The 16,035-nt window shown below is 35.8% G+C and overlaps 2 gene segments (V, D, J or C); both read left to right on the top strand.

Moving 5' to 3' along the window:
- The first annotated feature begins 2,150 nt into the window (after positions 1-2,150).
- LOC113071866 (Ig heavy chain V region 6.96-like) lies at positions 2,151-3,177 on the top strand. The segment is given in 3 exon segments: positions 2,151-2,263; positions 2,352-2,655; positions 3,174-3,177. Coding segments are annotated over 3 exon segments (351 nt in total).
- A 1,746-nt stretch (positions 3,178-4,923) lies between these two features.
- LOC113071865 (immunoglobulin heavy variable 3-30-3-like) lies at positions 4,924-13,323 on the top strand. The segment is given in 3 exon segments: positions 4,924-5,091; positions 5,174-5,187; positions 12,783-13,323. Coding segments are annotated over 3 exon segments (420 nt in total).
- Positions 13,324-16,035: the final 2,712 nt, after the last annotated feature.

Below are 16,035 nucleotides of genomic sequence, written 5' to 3'. Positions count from 1 at the left end.
TTATATACCTGCTCTGCGGGGCGGAGCTCGCGATGCAAATTCCGCAGACCAAGGTACTTTGTGTACCATTGGCTCGTTTTGTACCACTCGAAGGTGATTGGGCTCTCGGGCGAGATCCCATTCGTAACGTCAAACGTGACCGACTGAAAGGGAACAAAATTTATTTATGCAAATTCTCTATTTGCTCCATGTACTAAAGTGAAGTGTGTCTGGGGCACGGAAGGAGAAATTCATATTTTTAATCATGATCTTCTCATCAGCTCTACTTCTGCTGGCAGCAGCTGCATCCTGTGAGCTTTACTGATGCCTCATTTAAACTATAAAGCATTTATCTAAGCTTCATAACTGTTAACAGAAGTTAACGCATAACTTATAACACATTCTTTCATTGTTATTTTCAGGTGGTGTTTTCTGTGTTGAGCTCACTCAACCTTCATCTATGGTTGTGAAACCTCAAGAATCATTCTCCATCTCCTGCAGGATTTCAGAATCAAGCTATTGCATTAATTGGATCCGTCAACCCACTGGAAAAGCACTGGAATGGCTCGGATATCTTTGTAATGGTGGTGGCACTAAAACTAAAGACTCAGTCAAAAACAAGATCAGTTTCACCCAGGACACGTCCAAAAACACAGTGTTTCTACAGGGAAAGAATTTTGAGACTGAGGACTCAGCCGTGTATTACTGTGCAAGATACACACAGTGACTAAACAAGCCACCGCTCTGTACAAAAAAAGTTTAAACACATTAAACAAATGAACATCAGCTCAACTGGTTTTATTCAACTCAATATTAACATGACTATACCAACAAAAGTTATTTTTGTGGTCAAGATCAGGTATCAATAGTTATTAAATGTAACAACTACACATATTCACTCATTACAGTGTATTATACAATTCCACTTATAAACCATGTCTTATCTGTATGAGTGCAGTGAGATTGTGAGAAGTTTTTATCATTTTTGAGCATTATTAATCAGTTTTCCAATGAAACATGATATATACTCTCAGTCTGTTCAGGGACGTTTTAGCATCTCCAGAGACAACAGCAATAAACAGATGTATCTGCAGATTAATAACATGAAGAATGAAGACACTGCTGTGTATTATTGTACAAGAAAACCACATTGACAAATACAACTACAGTACTGTACAAAATCTGAATATAACAAGCAGCAAATTAAACTGCATACATGCTTTCATGACATCCTGTTGAGAAGTTCCCGTTGCATTTCCACTTGAAAACTGTTTGGTACAATTAACATTCCTGGCACAGGTAGCAGGTGACAGTAGAATTCCTGCAGTGATGCACTGACACATGATTGTTCAGAAGTAAATATGAAACCAATATATTACTAATGTAATATTGTCAAAAATAAATATATGTATAGTCATGGGTGGAAGGAACACACGACAAGGAGAGCTCAATATAAATACCCCGGGGGGTGGATTTATTCACAACAATTGTGCCCAAGGTGAGGTAAACGATGCTGAGGTGAGTAAGTGCCCTTCGTCGTCGTGTCCAGTGTTTCGTGGTTCCAAGTGGCACTCGTGGGGCTGGGGCCGTTATCTCCAGGACCAGAGTTAAAAAGTCATTGAAGCAGCAGTTGATGTATCCGTTGCCAGCTTTAATCTTGATTTCAATGAAGTACAGTAGAAAAACTAACTGTAACAACAACAACTGCCTGGAATCACCATATCTCAATCCTTCATCCTCACTAGCCTTTAGACGTGCCTCAAAATGTCACATCAAAGCACCAGTCTATCAGCAACAGCTCTCCACAGACTTCATATCAGCTATCACAACTAATAAAACACCAATCATAAAAAACACAACATTTACTCCACCCACAACAATAATACATTATACAGACTGAAATATCCTGAAATTATCATTAGTAATAACGATAAAAAATATATAACGATGAAAAAATGATAATATTGCTGAGAAATGCAAAAATTCAGATTCAAAGACAACAAGGTATGAATATAGTTACAGATTAATCATAATTTAATCAAAACTATTTTAATACATTTTCCCAGTTCCAGTGTTTCCACACATGTTGTGTTTGTAAAACAGATACAGTGTATGCAAATGTCATGATTTAGTCAGAGTCACTCAGTCTCTCAAAGGACTGTGTTATAAACTGGATCCTCAGTCAGTGTTTGTGTTCTGCTGCAGTGCAGTTTCTTTTCCTTTGACTGTTTTTGGCTGATAATGGAAATGTTACAGTATGGAGTTCTGCTGATGATTATGTCAGGTGAGAATGATTTCACTTCTCCAGATTGTTGTCACTTATTTTTATTTTTTTCTATACCATCTAACATGATTTGTTGCATGTGTTTCAGCTGTTAGTGGTCAGTCTTTGACCTCCTCAGATTCTGTGGTGAAAAAGCCTGGAGAATCAGTGACTCTGTCCTGCACTGCGTCTGGATTCTCAGTGAATGACTACTATATGGGCTGGATCCGTCAGAAACCAGGGAAAGCACTGGAGTGGATTGGACAGATATATGGCTCAACTGTGTATTATGCTCAGTCTCTACAGGGACAGTTCTCCATCACCACAGACACCAGCAAAAACATGCTGCATTTAGAGGTGAAGAGCCTGAAGACTGAAGACACAGCTGTTTATTACTGTGCACGAGAGTCACGGTTACTCAAAAGACTGCAGGACCTGAACAAAAACTATTCATGCATCAGATCACTGAAGCAACTGCAAACTTCCCCACAATTCAACAAATTTATACTTGTTTGTAAATTTATTTGAAAAAAAAAAATCTTCTTCATAAGCAGATTCTCAAATAAATTAGTGAATAAGGTCTGGATTAATTAAGGTACATCATAAAAATAGATTCAGAGTATGCAGGGTTGATTAATCAGCAAAGATACAAAACCTGTACAGTTGTCATACATGATATTATGAAACAAAAATATATGGGAATATAGCAGAAAATATAATGCATTATATTTTAAATAACACATTTGTTTATAAGGCACTGCTGCTTCTATTTTTCAGTTCCCTGCAGTTTGCAGTTGCACTATGTATGACTATATTTTGATACATAACACATTACAATAAAGACAAAAGACTGCACTACATTTTTATATGCAATAGCTTTATTGAAACAATTAATTTGTGTATTAATTCTTCATGAGTTAATGCTTGATAGGTGAAAACTAAACTTTTATCAGACTTTTTTCATGTTTAAATACTCAATAGACAGAAAAGACAAAGGACATATTTACATGTATATGTACATTATTGATTCATTGATTACTTGTACATCTAAATAATTGTGTTCCTGAATATAAAATTACAAAAATTATAATACACAAGTAAACTATCACATATTTTTCAATATTTTAATTATGTATTTATCCAGAATCAGCATGGTTTCACAACAAGAAGTGCATCAACAACAACAACCTGATATTGGAAAAGTGCTGATCTGTGTTTGCTGTTCTACTACAACTCAATTAAGCTCTACAGCTTTATTAAAGGGGGGGGGGGGGGTGAAATGCTATTTCATGCATACTGAGTTTTTTACACTGTTAAAGAGTTGGATTCCCATGCTAAACATGGACAAAGTTTCAAAAATTAAGTTGTACGTTTGAAGGAGTATTTCTGTTCCAAATATACTCCTTCCGGTTTGTCACAAGTTTCGGAAAGTTTTTTTCGAGTATGGCTCTGTGTGACGTTAGATGGAGCGGAATTTCCCTATATGGGTCCTGAAAAAAACAGCATTAAGGGACCAGTGGATGGAGTTTATTTTTACAGAGCATCAACGGAGTTGTGCAAGTGTTTGTTCCCCTGCATTTCGAAAATGCTTGTTTTACAAACAAGGCCCAGTTTGACGCCGGATTTGCACATCGTTTATTTCTTAAGGATGATGCAATCCCAACGAAAAAGGGTCACGATCGTGTGTTGGAACCGCAGGCGGTGAGTAAAACTGCTTCAAATATCTCTGTGTTGTTAACTTAGCTATCGGCGCGTAAGCACATCAAGTAAACAACATGCGATGTTGGCATCAAACTGCACTTTCCACATGTACACCTTAAAAAAAAAAAAAAAAAAAAGACGACATAAAGTGGAACTTAGTCATTTTCCAAAACCGCTAAGCAAATATATACAGTTTCAATGCATACCACGTAGAGACGCTGTTGTTGCTGCTGCTCTTGTTAAATTTCAGCCTCTGGATCTGATTCTGGATCATATATACGCTGAATCTGACTGTTAGCCATGGTTTGTTTTGGTTGGTTTTGTCCTCACGTAAGGTCACAGCTTCCAAACGCTATCAAAGCAAAAGCCTACTGGTGCTCGTGATTCTTTAGCTCCGCCCACACGTCACGCCTACTGACGCTCTTGTTTTTCCGGGAAAAATCGGTACAGACTATCTTTCTCTTATGAATATAATAAAACTAAAGACTTTTTGGTTGCACTTTATTTTACAGTACGTGTACTAACATGTACTTATAGTGTACTTACAGTGTATTTATCTAAGAAAGTTCTGGTAACACAAGGTAACTACATGGGTTAGGGTTAGGTTTAGGGTTAGGTTCTGGGTTAGTACCTAGTTATTACATAGTTATTGTAATTACTATAGTAAGTACATAGTATGTACATGAGGAACAGCACTGTAAAATAAAGTGCTACTGACTTTTTTGAGTTATGAAGGATGCAGTACTACTCTATAGGTACTCAAGATTAACAGGATATTGAGTGAAAACGAGCATTTCACCCCCCCTTTAAAGACCTTTACCTACTTTCTCATGAACAAAACACAATGCCATGTCTATTTGATGGAACTGAGGGGATGTACGCACATGCCTGCTGCAAAAAATGTTACATTTATTTACTGGAGTACAATATTATTTGCATATCAAGATAGCTGATACAATTGACCATACAATAAACCTCAATAGTCTCAAGCTCCAGTGATTCCACTATTTGGGCTTCGATGCAAATGAACTGATGTCTGTTTCATATTTAAACAGCTACACTGTGGAGTGCAGGACTCATCATCAGATCAGCCTTCAGATAAACCATGTTCACTTCATTTCTCTTGCTGTTGCTGGCTGCTGTGTCTTGTAAGTGAATCCCCTGAATAAACAAACAGTTTTTAGTGTCAATATTCATATTCATATATCTAAATGTTGTGTTTATCCACAGGTATTGACTGTCAGGTTGTACTCACACAGTCTGAACAGTCAGTAGTTGTGTCTCCAGGTGCTTCCTACAAACTGACCTGTGCCTGCAGTGGGTTTACTGTTAGTAGCACTAACATGCACTGGATCCGTCAGGCACCTGGAAAAGGACTGGAATGGATTATTTATTATTATTCAGATGCTTATAAGAGCTCAGCTCAGTCAGTTCAGGGCCGATTCACAGCATCTAAGGACAGCTCTAATCTCTATCTGCACATGAGTCAGTTAAAGACTGAAGACACTGCAGTGTATTACTGTGCAAGAGACACAGTGGAAGCACAAATACAAGCACCTGTTCAAAAACTCATCATGAAAAATGGGGCGGACATGTTTGAGTTGTGCAAGCTCCAAAGTAGCATAAGGCCAATCAGAGGTGTTTTAAATGTACTAAAAATAAAAACTTAATTATAAAACTTGTATTAATTTCACACTTGGTTTCCAGTAACTCTGTATCTCACTAGTCTGTTTTCTAGAGTAACCTATGTATTTGTATTTAATATTCAGTAATATTAATTTATCTTATAGAAATAAAATACTGGACATTTTTTACAATACCATTTCTATACATAACTGCATTAACTCTACATGGGTACTGTCACAATGGAAGCCATTAAAAAAAGTAGTGCTAGGATTTATAGATTAATTAAACTATTAATCATGACCATCCTGCAAAAGCAGCCTACCAGGCAGAAACATGTGACATAACTCATTTCACCCCAAAAATTAGAACAAAACCAGTCTATGGTATTCATCAGGGAAGGAGAAAATGTAATAAACTAATAATAATAATAGTAAAAAATAATCAAAAACAAACAACCAGACAAACACTTCCTTGCCGAGCTAGAAACTGATTGCTGAAAATGATTGAACAATGCTGGTGAATGTCCATCAATATTTAATGTTTTAACGCAGGCCCCACTTGGCCACACTGGGTCCTGTTCTGTGCCATTCTTAAGCCGCCCACGTTTGCTCATTGGAGCCGGCCGCGGCTCACTCTCGGATCAGACGGCCTTCCAAAATAGGACACAACTAGAAATCATGTTTATATCACTTTTATAATGGGTTTTATGTTTATGTCTTGTCATTCTGAGTGGACAGAGCATCACAACATGTTAAGGGGCGTAACATTTCTGTCACACGTTTGAGGTATTCGGCCAATCACAACACACTGGATAACTGGTCAATAAGAGCACACTTTTCAGAATGATGAGATTTGTAAAAATTGAGGTGTTTCAGAAGGTGAGGCATAAAGGAGAAACAATAATGTACAGTATGAAGAAATACAATACAGTATGTTTTTTTTAACCTTAAACCGCATAAACACATTTCATTACACCAAATACACAAAATAATGTTAATTTTAGCAACATTATATAACCCTTTTAAATAAATGCATACATGTTAAGCTGTATTATAAAAAAAATGAATTAATTTAATATTTAATTTGTATCTATTGTCTTATGGTTTATAATTTGCTTATAATTCTTTATTTTAAAAAAATAATTATATACGTATATATAATTATACGTGGAGTGTGTGTGTGTCTGTGTGTGTGTCATGGTCAGGTCACCCTAATCAGATCACAATAGCAGTTATATTGCAAACATCCCCAAAATATAAAATATTACTTGTTTATTTTGGGTCTGAATTTCTTTGTATTATAAACCCTCAATATTTTACTCCTCAATATTTTGTCAGTGAAATTTGTGAACAAAAACTGCTGCAAAATCAGAATTGCATGTTTAATAAGCATAAACATATTTACTCATGGTAAGTAGGGATACATCTTTATGTATTCATCTTATTCATCTTTACATCTCTCTGAATTCTGATCTCCCGCACCTGATCGTCATTCACTAATTAGTGTTCCTGTGTTTGTGTGTTCCGACCATTATCTACCTGCTTCTCAATCCCCACCACCAGCTCCTCCACAATCTTTACATCATCCCATGCTCTATAAGACCTGGTAACTGGACAGTTCATCCATCAGTATCCTTGCTCATGCCTCTGCCACTTACCACATCTCTACAATAAACCTGTCTGTTTGATTCTAATTGTCTGTGTTCAGAGTCCATCTATTCGTTGCACTCTATACTTTCTTTATCAGTGACTGCTGTAGACAATGGTCTGACTTATATTTTAACAGAGTTTAAAGATCTGAGTCAGTCATCACCAAACCTGGGAACAATCATAAACTGACCTGTACCTTCTCTGGGATTGATGTTGGAGCTGCAGATATTTCATGGATAAGACAAGCTGAAGGAAAAGCGCTTGAGTGGATCTCATATATTTCTTCTCCAAGTGGCAGCAGCAAATATTACTTTAAAACTGTTGAAGGACGATTCACCATCTCCAGAGACAACAGTAAAATGCAGGTGTATCTGCACATGACAAATCTGCAGACTGAAGACACTGCCGTTTATTACTGTGCTCGAAAAAAAAAACAGTAACACAAGAAGCTTCTGTGCAGTACATAAACTTAATGTGCTTTGGAGAAACTATACACTGTTCAGCCAGCCATTATTAAAACAGTTCAGATGGTAAGATGGACCATCTCTCATTCTTCAATATTAAGAATAAAATATGAAGAAATTCTCAACCATCTCACCACAGTGCAAACCCAAAACATTTTACTCCAACTATGAATAAAGGAACCTCTATGTTTACCTTTGTGCGTGAAACCGTGTAAATACTACATATTTTGAGGAAGAATGTATATGTTGTTTTTTTTTTTTATTTGAGAAAACTGAATTTAGATTAAATAAAAACATATGCAATTAATGGGTAATATCTCTACCATAGCTTAGTAAATAAGAATTATCAAAGAATACATATAAAGGCAGACATGGTTACAGAGGTTAATAAGGACACAGAAATGCAAATGTACCTTTAGAGGGCACCCTATGCAAACCTACTTCTATTTGTCTTCCTCAAAAGTCTCCAAGCTATTCATCTCTAGACATAAAACTTGTTTGTGACTTTGATGCATCAGCTCGCTCTTTTCACAACATGACAATGGATATTGTGTCTAAACTGGGTTTTATCTTCATGTTTGCTCTCACAGAATGTAAGATTGTCTTGAAAAGCTGTTGATAATCAGACTTATTAATGTGCACTGTTGTAAATGTTAATGTTGAACTGTTTGTTTTTCAGTCTGTTGGTGTCAAACACTGACTGAGTCTGAGTCAGTGGTCATTAAACCTGGAGGATCTCACAGACTCATCTGTACATTCTCTGGATTCAGTAGTAACGCAGACTTATCTTGGATCAGACAGACTGCAGGAGGAGGTCTGGAGTGGCTGGCGTACATCTCTGATAGTAGTAGTTATATACACTACTCTCAGTCTGTTCAGGGACGCTTCACCATCTCCAGAGACAACAGCAAGAAACAGATGTATCTGCAGATGAATAATATGAAGAATGAAGACACTGCTGTATATTATTGTGCAAGACAAACACAGTGATGAATTCAGCTACAGCACTGCACAAAATCTGAGAACAAACAACTCTTTATTCCATTTCGTATTCCTTAAACAATAATTGAGGGGAAAGAGTGATGTAACCCTTTACAATACATGTGCAATATAGATCATTCCAGCAGCACTCTTCCAACAACCATCCATAAACCTATGGACCTATCAGCTTACAGAATTTAAAAGAAAAATATTAACCAACACCAATATCATTCACAACTAAGAATGAAAGATTTAAATTTAGACCTAGCAGAAAGATTGTAATGAATGTCATACATTGATAATTATAAACAGAGAAGACAGATAAGTCACTGCTTGACACTTGAGTTTATAAGAACTGATCTTTTTCTTTTACGTCCAGAGTTGATGATGCTGACGTGTCCCTCCATCCTCACCATCATCACCAGGTTAGTCCCTGTGCCTTCATCTTCAGGCAGGTTCAGCCAAATCTGCATCCACAGGATTCAGACTAAGCTCAGGGCCTATGCCAAATAACTTTTCCAGACTTCATGAATCATTGTAGCTCGATACCATCTTTATAGAATCAATACCATGTAAACGTTCACCTGTCTTTTGAGTCTTTCTGGCAGAATGATAACGCTGAGCTCTGAGAAACTGCTGCTGTTGTTTTGAACTAAAGCATTGGTTTCTGATCCTTGTCCTGAAGAATCTCCAAGACCCCAACACAACGTGTTTTTGATTTCTCTCTTATTTGACACACATTTAAGGTCTTTGAATCTCTACTAATGAGCAGCTGATTGAATCAGGTGTGTTTGAATATGAAAGTCATAAAAAATTACATTCTTCACCTTTTTATGTGCTTATAGACTTATGTTGTCCCTTTTCTGTAGAAATCAATTATTCCTGATATGAAATAAAGTAAAGATTAAATTTAAAAGCATTGAAGTTTCACATCTTTTCACTCTTTACAGTGTATTATTCAATCACTGATCTTGCACTTGTGCAATAGATAAAGTTGATAAAACACATAAATATATGGTCAGTGCTTACTGTCTTTTCATTACCTATTCTCATGAGTCTAAAGTAACTTTTCTTACATGACATGACTTTGAAGGACAAAACCTCCACTTTAATTGTTTAATTTAATGTTATCCACACTGTTCTACTGTTGAATTCAATAAACGTTTAAGCAAATATATATATTTTTTTGGATTAACTTAGTTGAAGATATTTACACTAAATGTGAGTAACTTCAAGACTTTTTTTATATAAATCAAGAATATAAAATTGAGCAATTAATTTTGCATAATTGTTAATAATTATCATAAGGATGGTGGAAGGAAGATGTTTACGTCAATGCAAATCTCCACCCTTCTCTCATGTAAACAGAGGCACACATGTACAATAAAAGCTTTTTTTACAGAGTCATAGCAGAGTGGATTGGATATTTCTATACTTCCAGTAGCAATGGTGTCAAAGATTCTCTGAAAAATAAGATCAGTTCCTCTTCTGAATCCTCCAGCAACACAGTTATTTTAACAGGAAAGAATTTCAACTCTGAAGACATAGCTGTGTATTATTGTGCTCGCGATGCACTGTGCCACAAACTGCTACAGAACCTGTAAAATAAATAAATAAAAACTCTGAACTCAACACATATGCACATGTATTTATTTATTTTGGACACAGCATTCTTTTCTTCAGTGTTTTTTGAGCATTAATAAATATTTTGCCACTGAAATATGATATAACCTTTATAACCACAAACTGTCCATTTTAACATAAACGACTGTGCTTGATTTACACATGTACAGTCTAACAATATTAAACAACCAACAGCATCTTTGGAGAATCCCTTTCCTAACAGGTTTTGTCAGATGGCTCTGAGTGACATTCTTGGATTAGACACGCAGTAATAATGACGACATAATTTCTCCTAATAAAGTTATTTTTGTAGCTAAATTTACAGTTTATTCAATCCCTCCTCTTACAATACACACATAATCTGTGGTTGGTAAATAAATGCATGATCTCAGCTTACTGTCCTGTTGGTATCAACTCTTAAAAAGACCCTCTTTCTTATGAACCATAAAGTCTTTTAAATATTCCTGTTCATCCAAAATTTGTCTTATACTTAATCCAATAAATGTTTAGAAACACATCAGTATATAGCTACTCTTCAAATCTCTTGTCAGATAGATTTTTACATCCATGCAAATCTCCACCCTTGTCTCCTGTAAACAGAAACACACAGACTTCATAAAGGCTCTCTGTGATTTACAGAGCAGAGTGAAAATACAAGCAGCATCATGTACTACATATCAGTACTGCTAGTTTTGGCAGCTGCACCCTGTGAGTATCACCAATGAACATTAGTTCAGATGTGGAGCTCAATTTGTATTACTGAAATTATTTAATCATTGTTCGTAGGTTTTTTCTGTATTGAGCTGGATCAGCCTCCTGTAAAGGTTGTAAAACCAGGAGAAACATTTACCATCTCTTGTAAGATCACTGGATATTCAGCCTCAGGTGGAGGCTACACAAACTGGATCAGACATTCAAGTGGAAAACCCATGGAGTGGATCGGCTGGTACTACAGTTCCAGTAGAAATGGTGTCACAGATTCTCTGAAAAATAAGCTCAGTTTCTCTTCTGAATCCTCCAGCAACACAGTTATATTAACAGGAAGGAATTTCAACACTGAGGACACAGCTGTGTATTATTGTGCCCGCAATGCACTATGCCACAAACTGCCACAGGGCCTGCACAAAAACTATACTAAACATTTTTTAATTAAAAAGTATTTTTTTAAATTATAAGTATAATATAATATAATATAATATATAATTTATTTTATATAATGTTTATACATACTTTCACAAAATAACCACAGCATTGCAAAATCAAAGCAAATAAATAAATGAATATCGAACACTGAATGAGTCAGGTGATTTTTTTTGCCTTTGTAAGTACTTTTTATCAAATTCATCCACTAAATGGCATGTAATAACCTTGAATGCTCAACTGACCCATTGAAAGAATAATTTAGGTACCAGAAGAGGTCACCCTTCCATTAAAAAAAAAAACCTTACTAGATTTTGAACACACCCTCTCTGTGTGTCCTCATGCAAATATATCAATGCAAACTCAACTGCCATATTTTCTATTTAAAACTAGTAAATGAGAGATTTATCTGAAGAGGAGAGACAATGTTTTCCCTAAAGCTCTTTGTGTTGTTGGCAGCTGTACACACAGGGGCGGAGCGGGGGGGTGGCTAATGGGGCTTAAGCCCCGAATGTTTTGTCAAAAGCCCCGAATCTTTTAGCTTTTTTAAAATAACTTCAACTTTGTTTCATTTCCTCTCAGTCTCTCAGACTGGAGCGGCAAAAAAAAGAAACAAAAGCTCTATTACTGTGCGTTGTGGCGGACGGTAAAGCATCACGCATCACTTGGCTTGTTTGCCAACTGCCGATAAAAACTAACGAAGAAGAATATAAATCATCTTCTTCGTCGTTGTCATTAGGGGCTGGTGGGCTTTTTATTTCACCGCCGTCGTAGCGAGCTCACTGACTAACCGCCTGAAATTAGCATTATGGACATAACAATTTTTTTTTAAAAGGAACTCGTAACAGCAAACCTCACCGGCCAGAGACAGATTCAAAAGCAATATATCCCAATGTATCAAATGCTAAGTTATTACAGGGCATGTTTTACAACTGTTCTCGGCACATTAGTGGGATAAGAAGATAGATTAATTGAGAAATATAGCTGGAGAACAATTAAATACAAAATAGTTTGTAGGCTCTACTGGGTGAATACTTTTTTTTTTCTGAGTAACCATCATTTTCCCAGATAGTGTATAGATTTTTAGGCATTCTGTTATCTCAAACAGCCTGAAAAATAGTGCATTTAGCTGACATAAACGTGGGGGAAAAAAAATCTCCCCTGCGGAGTACACCCCTGCAGCCCCCTAGGTTTGGGCTAAGCCCCGAATGTTTACATCTTCTGGCTCCGCCCCTGTGTACACAGTGAGTGTTTTATTTATGTTTTAATGGTTTATGCAATTTTTGGGTGTTATGTATTGTGATACTTTAGATATGTAAAGATTTTTTGTCTCTCTGTTTAGGTGTTTACTCACAGGTTGTGCTCACACAGTCTGAACAGTCAGTAGTTGTGTCTCCAGGTGCTTCCTACAAACTGACCTGTGCCTGCAGTGGGTTTACTCTTAGTAGCACTCGCATGCACTGGATCCGTCAGGCACCTGGAAAAGGACTGGAATGGATTATTTATTATTATTCAGATGCTTCTAAGAGCTCAGCTCAGTCAGTTCAAGGCAGATTCACAGCATCTAAGGACAGCTCTAATCTCTATCTGCACATGAGTCAGTTAAAGACTGAAGACACTGCAGTGTATTACTGTGCAACAGATTCACTTTGCTTGTTTTCATACAGCTACCCTTACAAAAACCCAGAAGGGGGAGAAATGGAGATGATGAGTGTTTAAAAAAATATGTTGATTTGTTTGTGAAGTGGTTCATTCATTTACACATTTATTTTTAAATCACTCTTTCTTATCTTTAAATGTGTATAAATTTATAAAGCCAGGTTAAAAGGGGCAACATATCAGCAGTTGTGTTACTGATTGAGTTCTAATGAGTACAAATAATGTCTATAAGACACATTCAAAGCAGTTCATTTCATATTAAAGGTAGAATTCACCCCAAAATGACCATAAAGCAAACCACCATCTCTTTCCAAACCTATATGTTGTCCTTTCTTAGAAAACAAAACGTGAAGTCACAATAACATTAATATTACTTTGTACATTTAATGTAATTTTTTTAATACTTTTGGAGTATGAAACAGACCTCTTTCAGTTTCTTTAAAAGACCAGCCACAATTTTCACATTTTCCGTAGGCTACCACATACAAAAAACAATTATCAATACTCAAAATGCAAATTCTCCAGTATTTATACCCATCCCCACAGTTTCTGTGTGTAATTCCCTTGTGTTGTTACGAAGCTGAGAAGAACCACTCATAAAATCATGTTTTATCTGTTTTTGCTTCTAATGATGTCTGTTACATCTTGTGAGTACAAAGTCTTGAAGTTTTTTCTTCTTCTTCTTCTTCTTCGTTTTTATTTGCTGTTTGATTTGCAGATGTGTACAGCAGCGTGGAACACAACCAGCCAAGCTCCCTTTTGGTAAAATCTGGAGAATCTTTTACCATTTCCTGTAAAATATCTGGATATGCTCTCAGTGATGGCTCTAAGGCACCTTCGTGGATTAGACTCACTCAGGGGAAGATTCTTGAGTTCATCGGGATGATCCATGCTGGAGGAGGAATAGACTACAAGGATTCATTAAAAAATAAGTTCATCATCTCCAGAGAAACATCTACAAGCACAGTATACTTTAAAGGACAAAATGTGCAAACTGAGGACACGGCTGTGTATTATTGTGCTCGGTACACAGGCACTATGATTAATAGCAGTTTAATGCCTGTGCAAGAACCATATGCACGGAAACTGTGGTCTAATTTTAACATCCATGACTTAGTTTGGATGTTGAATGCCATAATAAGACCTAAATCAATATACAACAGAATCTGTAGGCTACATTTATTATTGAAAACAAAATGTGGCAATAATTAAAAGTGAATTAAAATGTTAAATTAAATTACTTATATATAAATTATATAAAAAATATACTTAATATGGTTTATTAATTTACCAAATAGGTAAATTAATAAAGGCAAGTTTATTTAAAAAGCACATTTCATACACAATGGTAATTCAAAGTGCTTTTACACAAAAGGAATGTGAAATAATCATAAAAAATATTCACAACAATAAAACAAGAAAAAATGTAAGCATTTTAAATAATCTAACATTTATTTAACCCTTATGCGTTGTTGGGGACGTTTCCGTCCACTAGGGAGTAATGTTGAGTCTTATTTTGCCCACAACTTTCTCTGTGTTTGATCTAATGGAATGACTTTTGGTGACAAATCTTATTTTGTCCATATTTTGGGAAAATGAATTGAAATTTTTCAAAAACTCAACGGTACACTGTGGGCAAATTCACTACCCTTTCGTTATGTTCGTGGATGGAAACATCCACTAAATTAAACTGCTGTAAAATTGTATCATATAGTCTTTTTTCTTCTTCTTTTTTTTTTTGCATAAATCTATTAATCAACCTCAGTCCTGATCAAAACTACCAAGTATTTTTAAAAAATCCAATTTTAACTCTTTAATTACCAAGTTCATAAATGATGTCACTGATTTTGGAAAAAAAAAACATACAAAAATGACATTTTCAATATAAAAAGTAATGGTGGACTGGATTTTTTTTTTTTTTTTTTTTTTTTTTTTTTATCACAGTCTTGGGCATGTATAATCATGCATTCTTGTTTGTTTGTGGTTTTCCCTGTTGGGAAGAGGTAACATTTGTTATTTTTTTACAATTGATCACTAGGTGGGACCAATAACCCTTTAGATAGGCCTGTGCAAAAAAAAAAAAAAAAGGCTTAGTTTCTGGCTTGTATATGGAATTATATTTTGCAGATTGTTGGTATCAAACACTGGCTGAGTCTGAGGCTGCAGTCCTGAAACCTGGAGAATCTCATAAACTGATATGTACAGCCTCTGGTTTGGACATTAACGGCTACTGGATGATTTGGATCAGACAGAAGAATGGAAAAGAGCTGGAATGGTTGGCATTGATCAGATCTGATAACCAAGAAACATAATACTCTCGGTCTGTCCAAGGAAGATTCACCATCTCCAGAGACAACAGTAGGAAGCAGGTGTATCTGCAGATGAATAATATGAAGAATGAAGACACTGCTGTGTATTATTGTGCAAGACAGACACAGTGACTGAAATGAACACAGGCCAAGACAGTAGACAGATAAAATATTTTTACACAAAATAATAACAGATGATCTATAATATTTGGAGATTATAGTATTTAAATGAGAAAAAATATATATTCTCATGTTATTCTGTTGTTTGGAATTGTCTTGAACACTATTAAAAAAGGTCTAGAGACTCTACAATGTGTCTATGACTAAAATACAGTCCTAAAAAGCATTCACTAACTGTAATATATAATCCCATTTATCCATGCATGTTATTGAGCTACAATATTATTTCAATCTCAATAGATGCTACTATTGTCCATGAAAATAACCTCAAAGGATTCAAGCTCAACAGACTCCACTGATTTTGCTAAATTGGGGCTTAGATGCAAATGAACTGATGTCTGTTTCATATTTAAACAGCTACACTGTGGAGTGCAGGACTCATCACCAGATCAGCCTTCAGATAAACCATGTTCACTTCATTCTCTTGCTGTTGCTGGCTGCTGTGTCTTGTAAGTGAATCC

This window comes from Carassius auratus, unplaced genomic scaffold, assembly GCF_003368295.1.
Source record: "Carassius auratus strain Wakin unplaced genomic scaffold, ASM336829v1 scaf_tig00008346, whole genome shotgun sequence".
NCBI classification, from domain to species: domain Eukaryota; kingdom Metazoa; phylum Chordata; class Actinopteri; order Cypriniformes; family Cyprinidae; genus Carassius; species Carassius auratus.
The sequence above is the reverse complement of the archived record's forward strand: the minus strand, read 5'-3'. Positions and strand labels throughout refer to the sequence as shown.